The 15,767-nt window shown below is 38.1% G+C and overlaps 1 protein-coding gene across 1 annotated transcript in view; it reads left to right on the top strand.

The window, feature by feature from the left end:
• VEPH1 (ventricular zone expressed PH domain containing 1) overlaps nt 1-15,767 on the top strand; it is a 971,752-nt gene that overhangs the window by 925,684 nt on the left and 30,301 nt on the right. Inside the window, exon 18 of the mRNA XM_053711791.1 lies at nt 6,530-6,666. Coding sequence (XP_053567766.1) covers nt 6,530-6,666 — 137 coding nt within the window. The remainder of the gene's footprint in view (nt 1-6,529; nt 6,667-15,767) is intronic.

Below are 15,767 nucleotides of genomic sequence, written 5' to 3'. Positions count from 1 at the left end.
TAGCCTGTAATGCAACGTCAGTCCCACACTCGAAAAAATTACTTTTTTTGCATGGGATTTCCATAGCGCTACCATTACAAGTTTTGCGGTGAGGCTATAAAGCTTGCGTTACACCCTATAACGACAGGATCAGTTCCGCAATCTGAGACCAGTAATTATGAGTTTTACGCAACAAAACTGTTACACAAAACTCATAACTAAAGTGTTACAAAGTGCACTAACACCCATAAACTACCTATTATCCCCTAAACTGAGGCCCTCCCGCATCGCAAACACTATTTTAAAGTTATTAACCCCTAATATCGCCACTATACTAAAGTTATTAACCCCTATTACCCAGCACCCCAACATCGACCACACTATAATAAAGATATTGACCCCTATTCCGCCGCTCCCCGACATCGCCACCACTAAATAAAGTTATTAATCCCTAAACCTCTGACCTCCCACATCACTACCACTAAATATACCTATTAACCCCAAAACCGCTAGCCCCCCATATCGCCAAAAACTAAATGAAACTATTAACCCCTAAACCTAACAACCCCCTAACTTTAAATTAAAATTACAAGATCCCTATCTTAAAATAAATAAAAACTTACCTGTGAAATTAAAAAAAACTAAGTTTAAACTATAAATGAAACTAACATTACTATTATACTAAAATAAAAATAACTATCAATTAAATAAATTAAATTACAAATGAAAAAAGCATAACCCTTCTAAAAAAAACTAAATCTACAATTACAAAAAATAAAAAATACTAAATTACAAAAAATAAAAAAATACTAAAGTACAAAAAATAACAAACACTAAATTATGAAAAATAACACGAAATTATCCAAAATAAAAACAATTACACCTAATTACACCTAATCTAATAGCCCTATAAAAATAAAAAAGCCACCCCCCAAAATAAAAAACCCTAGCCTACAATAAACTACCAATAGCCCTTAAAAGGGCTTTTTGCAGGGCATTGCCCTAAAGAAATCAGCTCTTTTCCCTGAAAAAAATACAAAGACCTCCCAACCAACTCCCAAAATAAAAAACCTAACTCTAACAAAAACCTAAGCTACCCATTACCCTTAAAAGGGCATTCAGCTCTTTTGCTGCCCATTAAAAATTAAAAAATGGCTATTCTAAAAAAAAAAAAAAAAACACCCCAAAAAGAAAAAAAAATTACACAAAATAACAAACGAATTATACAAAATAATAAAAAATTATTCCTATTCTAATACTGTTTTTTAAAAAACACCCCAAAATAAAAGAACCCTAATCTATAATAAACTACCAATAGCCCTTAAAAGAGGCTTTTGTAGGTCTTTTCCCCTCATCTCTGAAACATGCACTAGTCACACCTATCCTCAAAAAACCTTCCCTTGGTCCTACCTCCCTATCCAACTACCGCCCTATTTCCGTCCTCCCTCTTGCCTCAAAGCTTCTTGAAAAACTAGTAAATGCAAACCTATCCCATTTCCTTACATCAAACTCCCTCCTTGACCCACTGCAATCTGGATTTCGTCCCCATCACTCCACAGAGACAGCAATTGTTAAGGTTAACAAAGACCTACTTACAGCAAAATCAAATGGCCACTTTTCTCTGCTTATTCTCCTTGATCTGTCTGCAGCCTTTGACACTGTTGACCACCCTCTTTTGCTCCAAACCCTCCAATCCTTTGGCATCTGTGACACAGCCCCCTTGTGGCTCTCTTCCTACCTGTCAAACCGTACCTTTAGTGTAGCCTTCTCTGGGGCCTCCTCTGCCCTGTCACCACTTTCTGTCAGAGTACCGCAAGGCTCTGTCCTCTATCCCCTTCTCTTCTCAATCTACACGTCATCACTAGGTTCCCGAATAAAGTCCCATGGTTTCCAATATCATTTGTATGCTGACGACACCCAAATCTACTTCTCTGCACCCGACCTATCTCCTTCCTTGCTAACCCGTGTCACTAACAGTCTTTCTCACATCTATTTCTGGATGTCCTCTCACTACCTCAAGCTAAATCTCTCCAAAACTGAGCTCCTTGTTTTCCCCCCTTCTTCCAAAATCTCCACCCCAATCTCTCTATAACTGTCGACAATTCCATCATTACCCCTACCCCGCATGCCCAATGTCTCGGGTCACATTTGATTCAGATCTTTCTTTCTCTCCTCACATTCAGTCCTTGGCTAAAGCCTGCCGCTTCCACCTTATAAACATCTCTAAAATTAGACACTTCCTTACACAAGACACAACTAAGATTTTAATCCACTCTCTCATCCTTTCCCATCTCAATAACTGCAATTCTGTCCTCTCTGGTCTCCCCACCTGCCGCCTAGCTGCTTTACAATCCATAATGAATGCCTCTGCCAGGCTCATCTTCCTTACGCGTCACTTTTCATCTGCTGCACCTCTCTGCCAATCTCTTCACTGGCTTCCTCTTACCTCTAGGATCAAACACAAAATTCTCATTCTGACATACAAAGCTATCAACTGCCCTGCTCCCCCTATATCTCAGACCTTGTCTCCAGATACTCTCCCTCCCGTCCCCTTTCGCTCTGCTCATGACCTCCTACTCTCCTACTCTCTTGTTATTTCATCACACTCCCGTTTACAGGAATCTCCACACTGGCTCCTATCTTGTGGAACTCCCCGCCTCACTCCACAAGACTCTCCCCTAGTTTTGAAAGCTTCAAGAGCTCCCTAAAGACTCTACTGTTCAGGGATGCATACAACCTACGCTAACCTTTCTTTATACCAGTTCCTCTCCTCCATCACTATCCCCTGAACCCCCTTAGCATGTAAGCCTAAGATTCCAGCTGTTTGTAGATCACCTTCTTAAGAGTTGACTACAACAGTGCAACTCTTGGCAGGGCCCTCTACCAATTTGATACATATAATTGTTTTGTTGTACTCCACATTTGTTTATAGCGCTGTGGAATCTGTTGGCGCTCTACAAATAACCGATAATAATAATAATAAATAAATCAGCTCTTTTGCTACAAAATAAAAACAAACACCCCCTAACATTACAAACCCCCACCCCCCAAACCCACAAAATAAAAAAACCTAACTAAAAAAAAACTTAATCTACCCATTGCCCTAAAAAAGGGAATTTTTATGTGCATTGCCCTTAAAAGGACATTCAGCTCTTTTACTGCGCTTAAAGGGGCACTCAGTGCTTTTAAGATTGCCCAATAGCCCTAATCTAAAAAAAACACCCCAAAAAAACCTTAAAAAATCTAACACTAACCCCTCTTTAGGTACTCACAGTTGCTGAAGTCCAGATTGAACGACCTTCATCCCAGTGGCTTTATCTTCATCCAGACGGCTCCATCTTCATCCAGGTGGCTCCATCTTCATCTTTCGGAGTACCGACATCTTCTTCATCCCTGCGGAGGTGAAAGCGGTCGATGCACGGAGGTGGAAGTCCAGGCGAAGGTCCAAGACGGAGGTCCATTAAACCAAAGTGGAGGTCCTCTTCATGCGATCTTCCGCCACAAACTGAGGATTCAAAATGCAAGGTACCCCTTTTATACTGGGGGTACCATTGCATTCCTCTTGGCTGAAAATTTTAAATCAGCCAATAGGAATTAGAGCTGCTAAAATCCTATTGGCTTTTGAAATCAGCCAATAGGATTTAACCAGCTCTCATTTATATATATATCCTTTGCTGCATTGGAAACAGTGTAGTCAGAGAGTTTCTGAATTTAAAGCAAGTCTTCTGACTTGTTTAGATTTGTAAATGGTTTACACAATGAGTTATTTTCTCTATATTTTGTATTTAGTGGAGGATTTTAAACTCACTTTTCGCCTCCCCATAATTTTAATTGTTGTTGAATTTCCCCCAGAAATGAACTTTACCAAGCAGTGATTTAACCTACTCCCAGCTGATGAGTGGCAATAACCACGAAACAGCTGTCCTGGGATTGGTCTAAATCACTGTACTAACCCTAGCTAAGCATTAAAGCTGTGTAATGCAGCAGTGCTATGGCATAAAGGGAAGCCTGTCTTAAAAAGCAGGCTAAAAGTAAAAAGGTGAGTCATTGTGAACCTCATTTGCATATCTTACCCAGATTCCTTTGCTGCATTGGAAACAGTGTAGTCAGAGAGTTTCTGAATTTAAAGCAAGTCTTCTGACTTGTTTAGATTTGTAAATGGTTTACACAATGAGTAATTTTCTCTCTATAATATATATATATATATATATATATATATATATATATATATATATATATATATATATATATATATATATAGATAGAGAGAGAGAGAGAGTATATATACATTTCAAAAAACTCTATGTGAAAAAAATAGGAATGTAAAATATGCATAACGCGCTTCATGTTCACTCTTGTGGTCTAACGCGGTGTCAGGTTAGCGTACATTAAGAATTAGTCATCTTAAAATGCATTCTTAAAATATAAAATATTCAAACTTATTACAGATACTGTAAATAAATAAATAAAAATATATATATATTCTATGGATTATTTAGAATTCTTTTAGTTACGCTAACAAGATGAGCGTAAAATGTGATTGCTCTCTTTAACTTGTAATACGAGTGCTCTTTCCGTCATGCGCAAAAACCCGATATTGCTTGGGTGGAAACATTATCGCTTCACTTGTTATCTAGCCCTTAATTTCTAGAAATAGCAGAGCACATTTGCTTAAAAAAATTGGAAAGTAGAAGGAGGTATTTGCTGTTGTTATGCCCTGCGTTATGCTCATTGGTCGAATTACCGTTTAGTCATCAAGGGTAATACAAACTTCATTCTCAATAGGGTCTTAATTTCTGCTGTTATATAAATTGACCGGACTTTAAAAATACCAGCCTAGCCAATAACATAACATACATTCTGGATAGCAACCCTACTTAAAAGCAGTGTATGAGATTATGGGGCTGATTTATCAATGGCCCCTGATGTCCCTGTTTCCGCACAAGCGTTCAGGCTCGCCGGAAACAGCAGTTAAGAAGCAGCGGTCTGAAGATCGCTGGTCATTAACTAGTCCGCTGCCTCTGAGGCTGCGGACATCAATCCGCCTGATCACATATGATCGTGTTGATTGAAACCCACTGCAAGCGGCCGATTGGCCGCGAATCTGCAGTGGGCGGTATTGCACAAGCAGTTTAGCAGAACTGCTTGTGCAATGTTAAATGCCAACAGCGTATGCTGTCGGCATTCAGCGATGTTGGGAGGACATGATTCGCTACAGCCAATCATATCCACCTGCCATTTGGTAAATCAGCCCCAGAGTCTTTAAAGGGACATTCTAATGCAAATATTATATGCTGTAATTTGTAGGTTTTGCATTACTGCCCGTAGCTAATCCTTATAAAATGGTTAAACACATGAAATCATGTCAGGGGAGCCTCAAGCATTGCATCTCCTAAACAGGAAACCCATGACTGACAGATCTTGCAACTTTCACTTTTGGTTGGCTAGCAGCCAGTTTCCTACTCTGTATATGCAATGCTTTTGGCTCACAAATGTGGCTTTACCTATGTGTTTAGCCCATTTGCAGGAGTTGAATAAATAGCTTGGGTAAGTAATGCCCAAATGACATGGTCTAACAAATAAGAGTGTGTCATTTAAGCACTAGACTGTCTCTATTATTGCTTCACAGTAATAAAATGAAACTGCAGGGACCTCACATATGTCTTTGGCACCACTTCTTTAGACTAAATAAACACAGTGAATAAATTGATCCACTGTAATTATTTGGCATATTTTGTAGAAGAGATTAAGAAACTGATCCAAACATTTTCCCTGGTTTGCCACAAAAGATAGGTTTGTTACAATGAAGGAAAAATAGGAAAAAAACATACTAGGGAAAATAATATTCCCAAGATGAAAGTTTGTCTGTGCTTAATATACAGAGGAAATTGTTAACTGTCGGTCAAATAGTCAATCAAATGACTCTACTAAAGGGACAGTAAAGTCCAAATTAAACCTAAATGGATTGGATAGAGCATAGAATTTTAAACAACATTCCACTTTACTGTTATCAATTTGGCTTAGTTCTGTTGGTATCCTTTGTTAAAGATGAATGCTAGGTGAGCACAGTAATGTGCACGTGTCTCTATGGATGCAGTGTTTGCAATAATATTTATAGCAATGTTATACATTGTAGCAAACAGTGCTGCCATAGAATACTACAGAAAGCACAGTATAAAAAGACATCTTACTGTAAATGTACCAGTTGGAAAAATAAAAATGTTAAACCAACTAAAACATTTAGCATATTTTATAAATGCAATATTAATATATACTTCATATAACTTAACCATCATTATAGACAGTTCAATAACTAAGAATAAAATGACTTTGATGATTTTAGCTTAAATATGAGTGAAAATATAGGTTACAGTTATGATGAATACATAGTTAAACAATATGATTTCCTTAGCAATGTACTGGATACTTGATACCATTTACAGATACTTTTGTATAAAGAATTTTCACAATTGTCTTTGGCCTAATTCCAAGCTTTGATATTCACACCCTTTAGAATACATTTGAAATGATTATGTTTTGAATTTTGCAGTCGTAAATCAAGAAGGACAGACTCTCATTGAAGGAAAACTTAAAGAAAAGCAGATCCGGTGGAAGTTTATCAAACGATGGAAAACACGTTATTTTACCCTGGCAGGGAATCAGCTGCTCTTTCGCAAAGGAAAATCTGTGAGTGCTATTGAATAGTACATTGCTTTTCTGTTGTTTACTTTATCTCCCCTGAAGGTTTTAATTATTCTTTACTCTCAATAGTACAGTGTTGTAGCCTCAAGCCAAAGATATCTGGCCATGTTTGTTTTTTTGATCGTTGGGGACTGTATTTTTTTTCTTTTCAGAAACTGAGCACATGGCCTTTAGTTTAAATAACTTATGAGGGTGCTGCAATACCTTTAACAGCATAGTACAGGTTTGTGATGAATGCAAAATAGAATCCGACAAAGATAAGTATATAAAGAATGCAACTTCAAAAGCATGAATGCAAGAAATTCTAGGTTAGTCAATATTGTTTTAGTATACAGAATTGTTCAAAGCAATAACAACATTCTTTGTACGTTTGTTTTCTTTTTCAGTGCACATACAAAATGTGTGGCTCAATGGCAGATGGAATATTAACAGAAAAACAGTACATCAGTAGTACATAGAGATGTGTGCAACCCTAGGAACTAATAATTCTGATCCCCTTGTCACCCGCCCCCCCCCCCCATCTTATATATTTGCTTCATCCATCAGTTTACAATATAATACGTATTAACTTCTTCCTGCCAAGTCCATAAATAACAAGGATTAACTCATTTCTTCCCCAAAGTCATGAATGTCCCATTTCTACTTGGCACGGAACAACTGCCATATGCTTATTGAGATAAGGAGAAATGATTGCCGATGCATTTTTTGATTAATGTACATGGTAATCAACCTACTGATACTAATCATGTGATCCTGAAGATGACATAGTTTCATGCCTCTTCATCTATCTGACTTAGACATTGATTTTGTAAGGAATCTACACAGAATATTTAGGCCTCTGCTCTCACTTCATATTTATACATAGGGGCTAAATGATCAAGCTCTGAATGGAACTTGATGCACAGAAGTTATAAAGCTACGGTCTTTCATAACTTGTCCGCCTGCTCTGAGGCTGCGGACATCAATCCGCCTGATCCTATACGATCGGGCTGATTGACACACCCTGCTAGCGGCCGATTGGCTGCAAATCTGCAGGGGCTGGCATTGCACAAGCAGTTCACAAGAAATGCTTGTGCAATGATAAATGCAGACAGCGTATGCTGTTGGCATTTATTGATGTGCGGCAGACATGATACGCTAAATCGTATCATGTCCGTCTGTACTTTAATAAATCAGCCCCATAGACTGTTATGCTTCTACTACTAGGAAAAATCTTAAATTCATTGCTCTCACTTAAGACACATCTACAATTCCCTGACAAAATGTCATCAAGATTTCATAGTGTGGTCAACTGTTTTTTATCTCTTGTGTTCATTCTCAGTACTAGATGCTAAAGCAAACATACATCTACTTTTCTCTTTCTGACTGGCACTGTAGGTAACTTACTACAAATGGCACGGTTTCTATTATATATCAAGAAAAGCGATCTAGTTGAGCCATTCATTTAGTAATATATTGTTCCTAAAAGTTTGAGATCAAGTTCCTACTATTCCTACTACAATTCTCAGTTATTTTCCTCGTTATTTGGTATCTAAATATGTTCATTCTTAGATCTAGAGTTCACAAGCACTAACTAGAATCATGAAGGTAAACCTACCTAGACCATACTGTGTCTTTTTTCTTTCATGTGATCTGGGGAACTTGATAACAGATATCTGTATACTGGCAATTGTCAGTTCCACAAGATCTATCTTTTATAACTGCATTGCAAAGCTTCTCATTTACAATCCCATTCAGAATGGTCGTGTGAAGTACTCTGGCTTCCCTGACTGGGTATCTCCACCTGTACCTGGATCCTGTAGCTGTAGAGCGGAGAAAGTGATTTTAGCAAGAGCCCACCCTAAGAACCATACAAGACCAGTATTAAGGTGAAACACGAACAGACTTTATTGCGAAAACCATACAGCTTATATACCCATCCTCATCTTGATAAGAGTCTTATCTATTCCCAGGATCTCCCGCCCTTCCGCCCCTCCAGACATACTGGCACCTCCATGGGAGCCATAAGTCTATAGAAACCCCGCAATATCTAGGTTGCGGTTTCGGGTAATCCCGGGGGAGCGGCGGCCATTCCAGGGTGCTGTTGGAGAGTCCAAAAAGCGACATAATTCGTTACTGGGGACCAGAGCGGCAGCCTGGCAAAGTTATTGAGGTGCAGGGTTTCCAAAACCCCCAGTTCCCAGGTGAGCTCCCCCCTTGGCAATCACCCCAACCCTTGTCCACCAAAGGCACAACAAATCCACAAAAGAGCAGTGCTCTGGGACAGAGGGCCTCTGTAGCGACCTAGGGTAAAGTTTAGCAGGATTTCTGGGTAGCCCAGCTGGCTAGTAGTTCCATAAGTCCGGCCAGCCAGGAGGGAGCCAAGCGGCAAGAGATCAGCTCTTTTCAAGATGAAGTGTAAGCAGTGAGAACACAAGAGGAAGGGAGTTTGGGGCACACAGTAATCCACAATGGGTCAGAAAACAGGGCAAAGCACAGTAATTCAGGTAGGAGGGGGGTGGAGGTAGCCTTAGCAGCCTGGTATCCGTGACAGGTCCTCCTGTTCAATGTGGAAAAGGCTTAAGTTCTTAGTTATTCTTGCCAGCAAGAATGGAGGCAAAGTGTATTAGATATCAGATCTCTTGATGCGGTCACTACTAAAGTTAATCACCTGATTTCTCATTTGGTTGGAATTTATATTCCAGTGTGGTTGTTTAATGACAGAGTCCAGCACCCTGGAGGCTCATTTTGCTCAAGGCCACTGTTGCTAGGCAGGGTCCTGCATGCCAATAAGTGTATTGGACCTTAGGATGATTACTAATCTGAATAACTTATCTTCACAGACAATGTTTAAGCAGTAGTCTATAGAAAACATCAGGGAGACATTTAAAGTGTTTGGAAGTTCATCTGCATGGAACAAAAAGTTTTTAAAAAGATTATGAAAATCAAGAGTTTCTTCCAAGAGAGTGTATTAAAAACCAACAGGTTTTTCACGTTTGATTCTGCGATGGGGTATCCAATTTTTAACTTGCTTATCAAAAGTACTTTGCCTATATCTTTTTTCCTTTCCCCCTCAAAGCTCAAGTTCTTCATAAGATTCAGCTGGAAAAGGCAGAAGTCAAAGCATTACTACTATATTGACCAGGAGATCCCTGGTTTCCTTTGTTGCAGTGATTATAGTAGTAAGCTTGCCTTGAATTCTTCATCTATGTCTAGACTAGATAGAGAATACAGTTTTTTGTCTAATTTCTGGAGCATTGCATTTGTGGACATTGCTGCTGAGTGGTGCCAACTTTTACACTCTGTTATACTCATACCACTATACCACATTTATTTTGATATCTACAGATAGAAGACAAAGAATAAAGCTTCATTGCTCAGGTCTATTAGACGCCAGCTCTGTCTACAATCTCACTATAGATTGTTCATTGCAGCAGGGAGGCTAATCTCTCATCAGCAAATGCCAGCTCTCATAGTAATGTTCTGCAATCATGTCTACATTTTCAATAACATATTTTTTATTTTATTTATTTTTTCTGAGAATTCCAATCTTTACTTTTAATGGCTTTGATGTTTTTGTTCTGATGGGTACTACTGGGCTGCCCCAAGATAAACATTAAACCTCACTAGATGGCAGCACTGTTTCCTGCCATGTAGTTCTCCAGACACCAACCTGGATATCCCCTCAACAAAGAATACCATAGGAATGAAGGAAATTTGATGATAGCAGTAAATTGGAAACTTTTTTTAAAATTGTATGCTCTGTCTGAATCATAAAAGAACATTTTTGGGGTTTTTATATCCCTTTAAAGAGGTATAGGGGTTGAATTATTAAGCACCGTATGGTGCCTAATACATCTGTTTCCGCACTAGCCTTCAGGCTCGCCGGAAACAGCAGTTAAGAAGCAGCGGTCTTAAGATCGCTGCTCTTTAACTGATCCGCTGCCTCTGAGTGGCGGAAAGCAATCAACCCGATCAGATACGATCAGGTTGATTAACACCCCCTGCTAGCGGCCGATTGGCCGTGAATCTGCAGGGGGCGGCATTGGACAAGCAGTTCACGAGAACTACTTGTGCAATGCTAAATGCTGGCAGCGTATGCTGTTGGCATTCAGTGATGTCTGTCGAACATGATCCGCAGACATATGATAAATCTATGATAAATAGTCTTCATTGATGAGTGCTACTGAGATCAGAAAATAATTATTGCAATGATTTTTTTTTTATATATCATACTAAATTTTTTATTTAAACGTTAATAGTTTAGTTATTTAAAAACTGCTTTTAACATTTAGAACTGTAGAAATAAAATGTAACAGATGCATCATACAATCTTCATGTCATTATAAATTCATGATATAGGAACGCATTAACAATTATATATTCCTATATTAATAGAAAATAATGCAGACGCAAGTAGCTCAGTGTGGTCTGCTGAAAAAGGTCTTCTGCAAAAATATTCTCTGTTTGATTAGGAGTTTGAGAGCAAACAAGGGGGTTAGAGTAACAAGGGTAAAGTTGTGATTGCTTTTGTATTTAACACTCCATATACTGTTGCTGTATACATTATAGCCCAGATTACAAGTGGAGAGCAAAACTGGAAGCACTATACTTTGTTAATATTATTTAAACACATTCCATACCACTTCCATTTTTGCCTCATATTACAAGTTACTAAGTTTTTTTTTAGTTTTTTTTTTTATTGCATAAGCCATAGGGGCATATTTATCAAGCTACTGAAGGCTCACCGGAAAAATAAGATTTGAAGAAGTTATGAAGCAGCGGTCTAAAGATAAAACACAAGACTGGGCAGTTAATTTAAATGGTTATATGCTCAATGGTACAGAGGAAACAGAAAAGTGTGAGGATTATGGTTATATGTAAAACCTGAATTAAAGTCTAGAATTAATTAGTTATTATATCATAATAATAGTGATACTGTGGAAGCCTTTAGGTAGAAGGCAAACTAGAATGGATACCTGTGTGGATCTGATAATGACTAATAATGTAGAGCCATTTTCAAGCATTCAAGTGAAGGAGCAATTATAAAATAGTGATAATACCATGATTTAATTGGATATTAATTAAAAAAATAAACTGATATGAACACTTGAATGGATATGAAATCCAAAATATTCCATGATTCAGATAGAGCGTGCAATTTTAAACACATTTCTAATTTACTTCTAATATCAATTTTTCGGGGGGGGGGGGGGGGGGGTTGTACATTTTTTGAAACGTAGGGACGTATGCTTAGGAGCCAGGCCATTTATAGAGCACTATTTGACATCAATTTTCCAAGAATGTTATCATATTTCCAGCCATGTAGTGCTACAGATACCTACCTAGGTATCTCTTTAACAAAGAATATCATGGGAAAGAAGCACATTCGATAATAAAAAAATATATTGGAAAGTTTTTTTAAAATGGTAGGTTCTGTCTGAATCACAAAAAAGATCATTTTTGTGTTTCATCGCCCTTTAATTTAAAAAAAGGCCAATTTCAGCTGGCTAAGGGCACCTTTACAGCTGATTGACTGGGAGGAGCTTTTTCCAGGGGGAAAAAACCCACAAAGAGGAAAACTGACCTTACAAAAATTCAGCTATTAACATTTAAAATCAAGAAATAAATATAAAAGACACAAATAAAAAACATTTTAATTGCGTGTCAGATGGGTCAATGAAATCATATATAAAATGCAAAACAGGCAACAGAACTTGCCAAAGAGCAATTAAGGGCCAGATTACGAGTCGAGCGCAAACGTTTACACCCAAGCAATAAGGGGTTTATTGCAACTGTTTGCGCTCGTAGTGCTTACCCCTCGTATTACAAGTTAAAAGTAGACCCGATCGCTTAAGCGTAATCGCAATTTACGCTAGAATGATTACGCAACTTCAGAGCTCTGGTTAACTGTTTTGCAAAACTAAAAAAAATACATTACAAAGTATAGTTACACTCATAATAACACTGTCTAATAAAAATGATTAAAATAAAATATTGCACACAAAAGTTATAAAGGCTCAAAGATACGAAATCTCAAGTGTTAGAAAAAAAAAGAGATACATACATATATAAAAATGTAAATTTATGTCTTTATCTATCTATCTATATATGTATATATATATATATATATGTATGTGTGTGTATATATATATATATATATATATATATATATATATATATATATATATATATATATATATATATATATATATATAGAGATAGATAGATAGATATGTGTGTGTACATATGTATTTACGTATTTATATGTGTATATATGTATATACATATAAACACATAAATACATATGTACACATTTTCAGACATATATAGAAGTGTATTGGGGCCCTTTGCAGTTAGGTAGATGTAAACATGTAAAAACATATTTATGCAATATTAATTTTTAATAAAGGTTTTAACTATGTATTTACTGTAAATATTTCACATTCCAATGTTCTGTACATAGCAGAATATGTAAATAAATATTCCAAATAATACCAAATGAGGAAGGCACTCTCCGAATTTAACCAAGGGTAACTTTTTAATCCCTTTATGTGACGTTTCGGGGTGTTATACCCGTTTTCAAACAGACAACAATGACCAAACAAATAACAAAACCTTAAATACCCACTCACCTTTAAAATCTACATGCACCAAGTGAATTACAGAGGGCACGCGGCACGGAACGCACGTCATCAGGCGGCGTCCGTGTCCTAGCAACCAACTAACAACAAATAGTCTACTCGCTGATCAAAACAATACCCGGAGCAAAACATAACAATAGAAATAAAAACAATGCTGTAACAATATATATTAGAGGGGAGTGGGTAATTAAGGTTTTGTTATTTGTTTGGTCATTGTTGTCTGTTTGAAAATGGGGATAACACCCCGAAATGTCACATTAAGGGATTACAAAGTTACCCTTGGTTAAATCCGGAGAGTGCCTTCCTCATTTGGAATTATTGAAATATTCTGCAGTGCACCGCAGTACACAACGGGGACCGTGAGTGCTAAGCCATACTGGATATATATATATATATATATATATATATATATATATATATATATATATAGGTGATTACATCCACCTGTGCACCCCTTCTTTGTTCTCAGTCTGTTTGGCTTTGTGAGCTTGCATGATTGTGTGGCTGTGTTAGGGACTCAGGCAATGGAAAGGACCTTGACGTGGTGCCTGAGCTTTCCCATTTGGCCAGATGCGGTGACTAACCTTTCCAGTATTGATTTTATCTTAGCTGTGAGCTAGCTGGTGAGTGCTGGGTGTTTCTATGTGTTGTATTACTTTTTGTTTATAATCCCCCTTGTTTCTTGCACCCATTCCGGACTGGGGTTAACTGCCTGTGGCTCTGGTGACATCACAACTTTTTTTGAGTGCTATTTAGCACCCAGGGCTGGATGTTGCCGAGTCACAGGATGTGTACCTGGTCCGGTCTTGGAGTGCAGTTCCCTTCCATGTTTTGTATTTTCTCTGGGTGATTACATCCACCTGTGCACCCCTTCTTTGTTCTCAGTCTGTTTGGCTTTGTGAGCTCGCATGATGGTGTGGCTGTGTTAGGGACTCAGGCAATGGAAAGGACCTTGACGTGGTGCCTGAGCTTTCCCATTTGGCCAGATGCGGTGACTAATCTTTCCAGTTGTGATTTTATCTTAGCTGTGAGCTAGCTGGTGAGTGCTGGGTGTTTCTATGTGTTGGATTACTTTTTGTTTATAATCCCCCTTGTTTCTTGCAACCATTCCGGACTGGGGTTAACTGCCTGTGGCTCTGGTGACATCACAGCTTTTTTGGAGTGCTATTTAGCACCCAGGGCTAAATGTTGCTGAGTCACAGGATGTGTACCTGGTCCAGTCTTGGAGTGCAGTTCCCTTCCATGTTTTGTATTTTCTCTGGGTGATTACATCCACCTGTGCACCCCTTCTTTGTTCTCAGTCTGTTTGGCTTTGTGAGCTTGCATGATGGTGTGGCTGTGTTAGGGACTCAGGCAATGGAAAGGACCTTGACGTGGTGCCTGAGCTTTCCCATTTGGCCATATGCGGTGACTAACCTTTCCAGTTGTGATTTTATCTTAGCTGTGAGCTAGCTGGTGAGTGCTGGGTGTTTCTATGTGTATATATATATATATATATATATATATTGTACAAAAATACCATCATATATATTTCAAAATATTTATTTATAAATAAATAGAACATATTCTTCTATGTGCACAACATTGGAATGTAAAATATTCATATTTTCATGTCGGGTTATCGCACATGAGAATATGCTATTGTGTTTGAGCGAGAGTGGGGTGTTTTCCCCCCACTATTTTTGCTCAAGTTTGGCTTTTGCACTTGTCAGGTTACTGCGAGACCGAAAACAGTTTACTTTAAACTTTTAATATGAGCGGAACCCAATGAACGCAAAAGCTTAGTTTTATTAAAGGAAAAATATTTTGGGGGTTTTATTAAATTTTTAAATTTATTGATATATGTAATTGTCAGGAATCTATCTGTTGCCTCCCACTGGCGTGTCATACCTATTCCTGCCCTTTAAATTCTAGCTACGCCCTGTTCCTAGTGCTTAGTATTGTTGTTGCTAACTTCAGAGTAGATGCAATTTCATGTGCTCTAAACTCAAGGAATTTTCTAATTCTGAATTCCATAAGAACATTTTACAACTAAGCCTCTAAATCGGATTACAATTATCTGCAGCTCCTGTAGCTGTGAACTCTTACAAGCTTCAGACCAAACCGGAGCTTTATTTTCCTGCTTGTTTCCACTCATCTCTACAACACAGTCAACCTAACCGTCTAACATCTTCAATATCACTTTAACAGCCTTTGCCAAATTCTGCATTAAAACAATATTAGAACCGCTTACTTATTTCATTAACATCATCGCTGCAACGCTCCGACTTCAGCGTGTGACATCACCTGTCACTCACCGCAGCTATCCAGCGACGCCCACTGTTACCCGCTCAGGAGAGCGGAAGGCAACATAGTTTCACTCAGCTGTTTGTCAAACTTGCTACAAATGTTATGCAGGGAATTGGAACCAATGCCAAAGTGGTTTAGCGCTACCACCTTCAACAGTAACTGAGTCACGCAAGT

Source organism: Bombina bombina, chromosome 4 (genome assembly GCF_027579735.1).
Source record: "Bombina bombina isolate aBomBom1 chromosome 4, aBomBom1.pri, whole genome shotgun sequence".
NCBI classification, from domain to species: Eukaryota; Metazoa; Chordata; class Amphibia; order Anura; family Bombinatoridae; genus Bombina; species Bombina bombina.
Note: the sequence above shows the minus strand (reverse complement) of the source record. Positions and strands in the feature narration are given on the sequence as shown.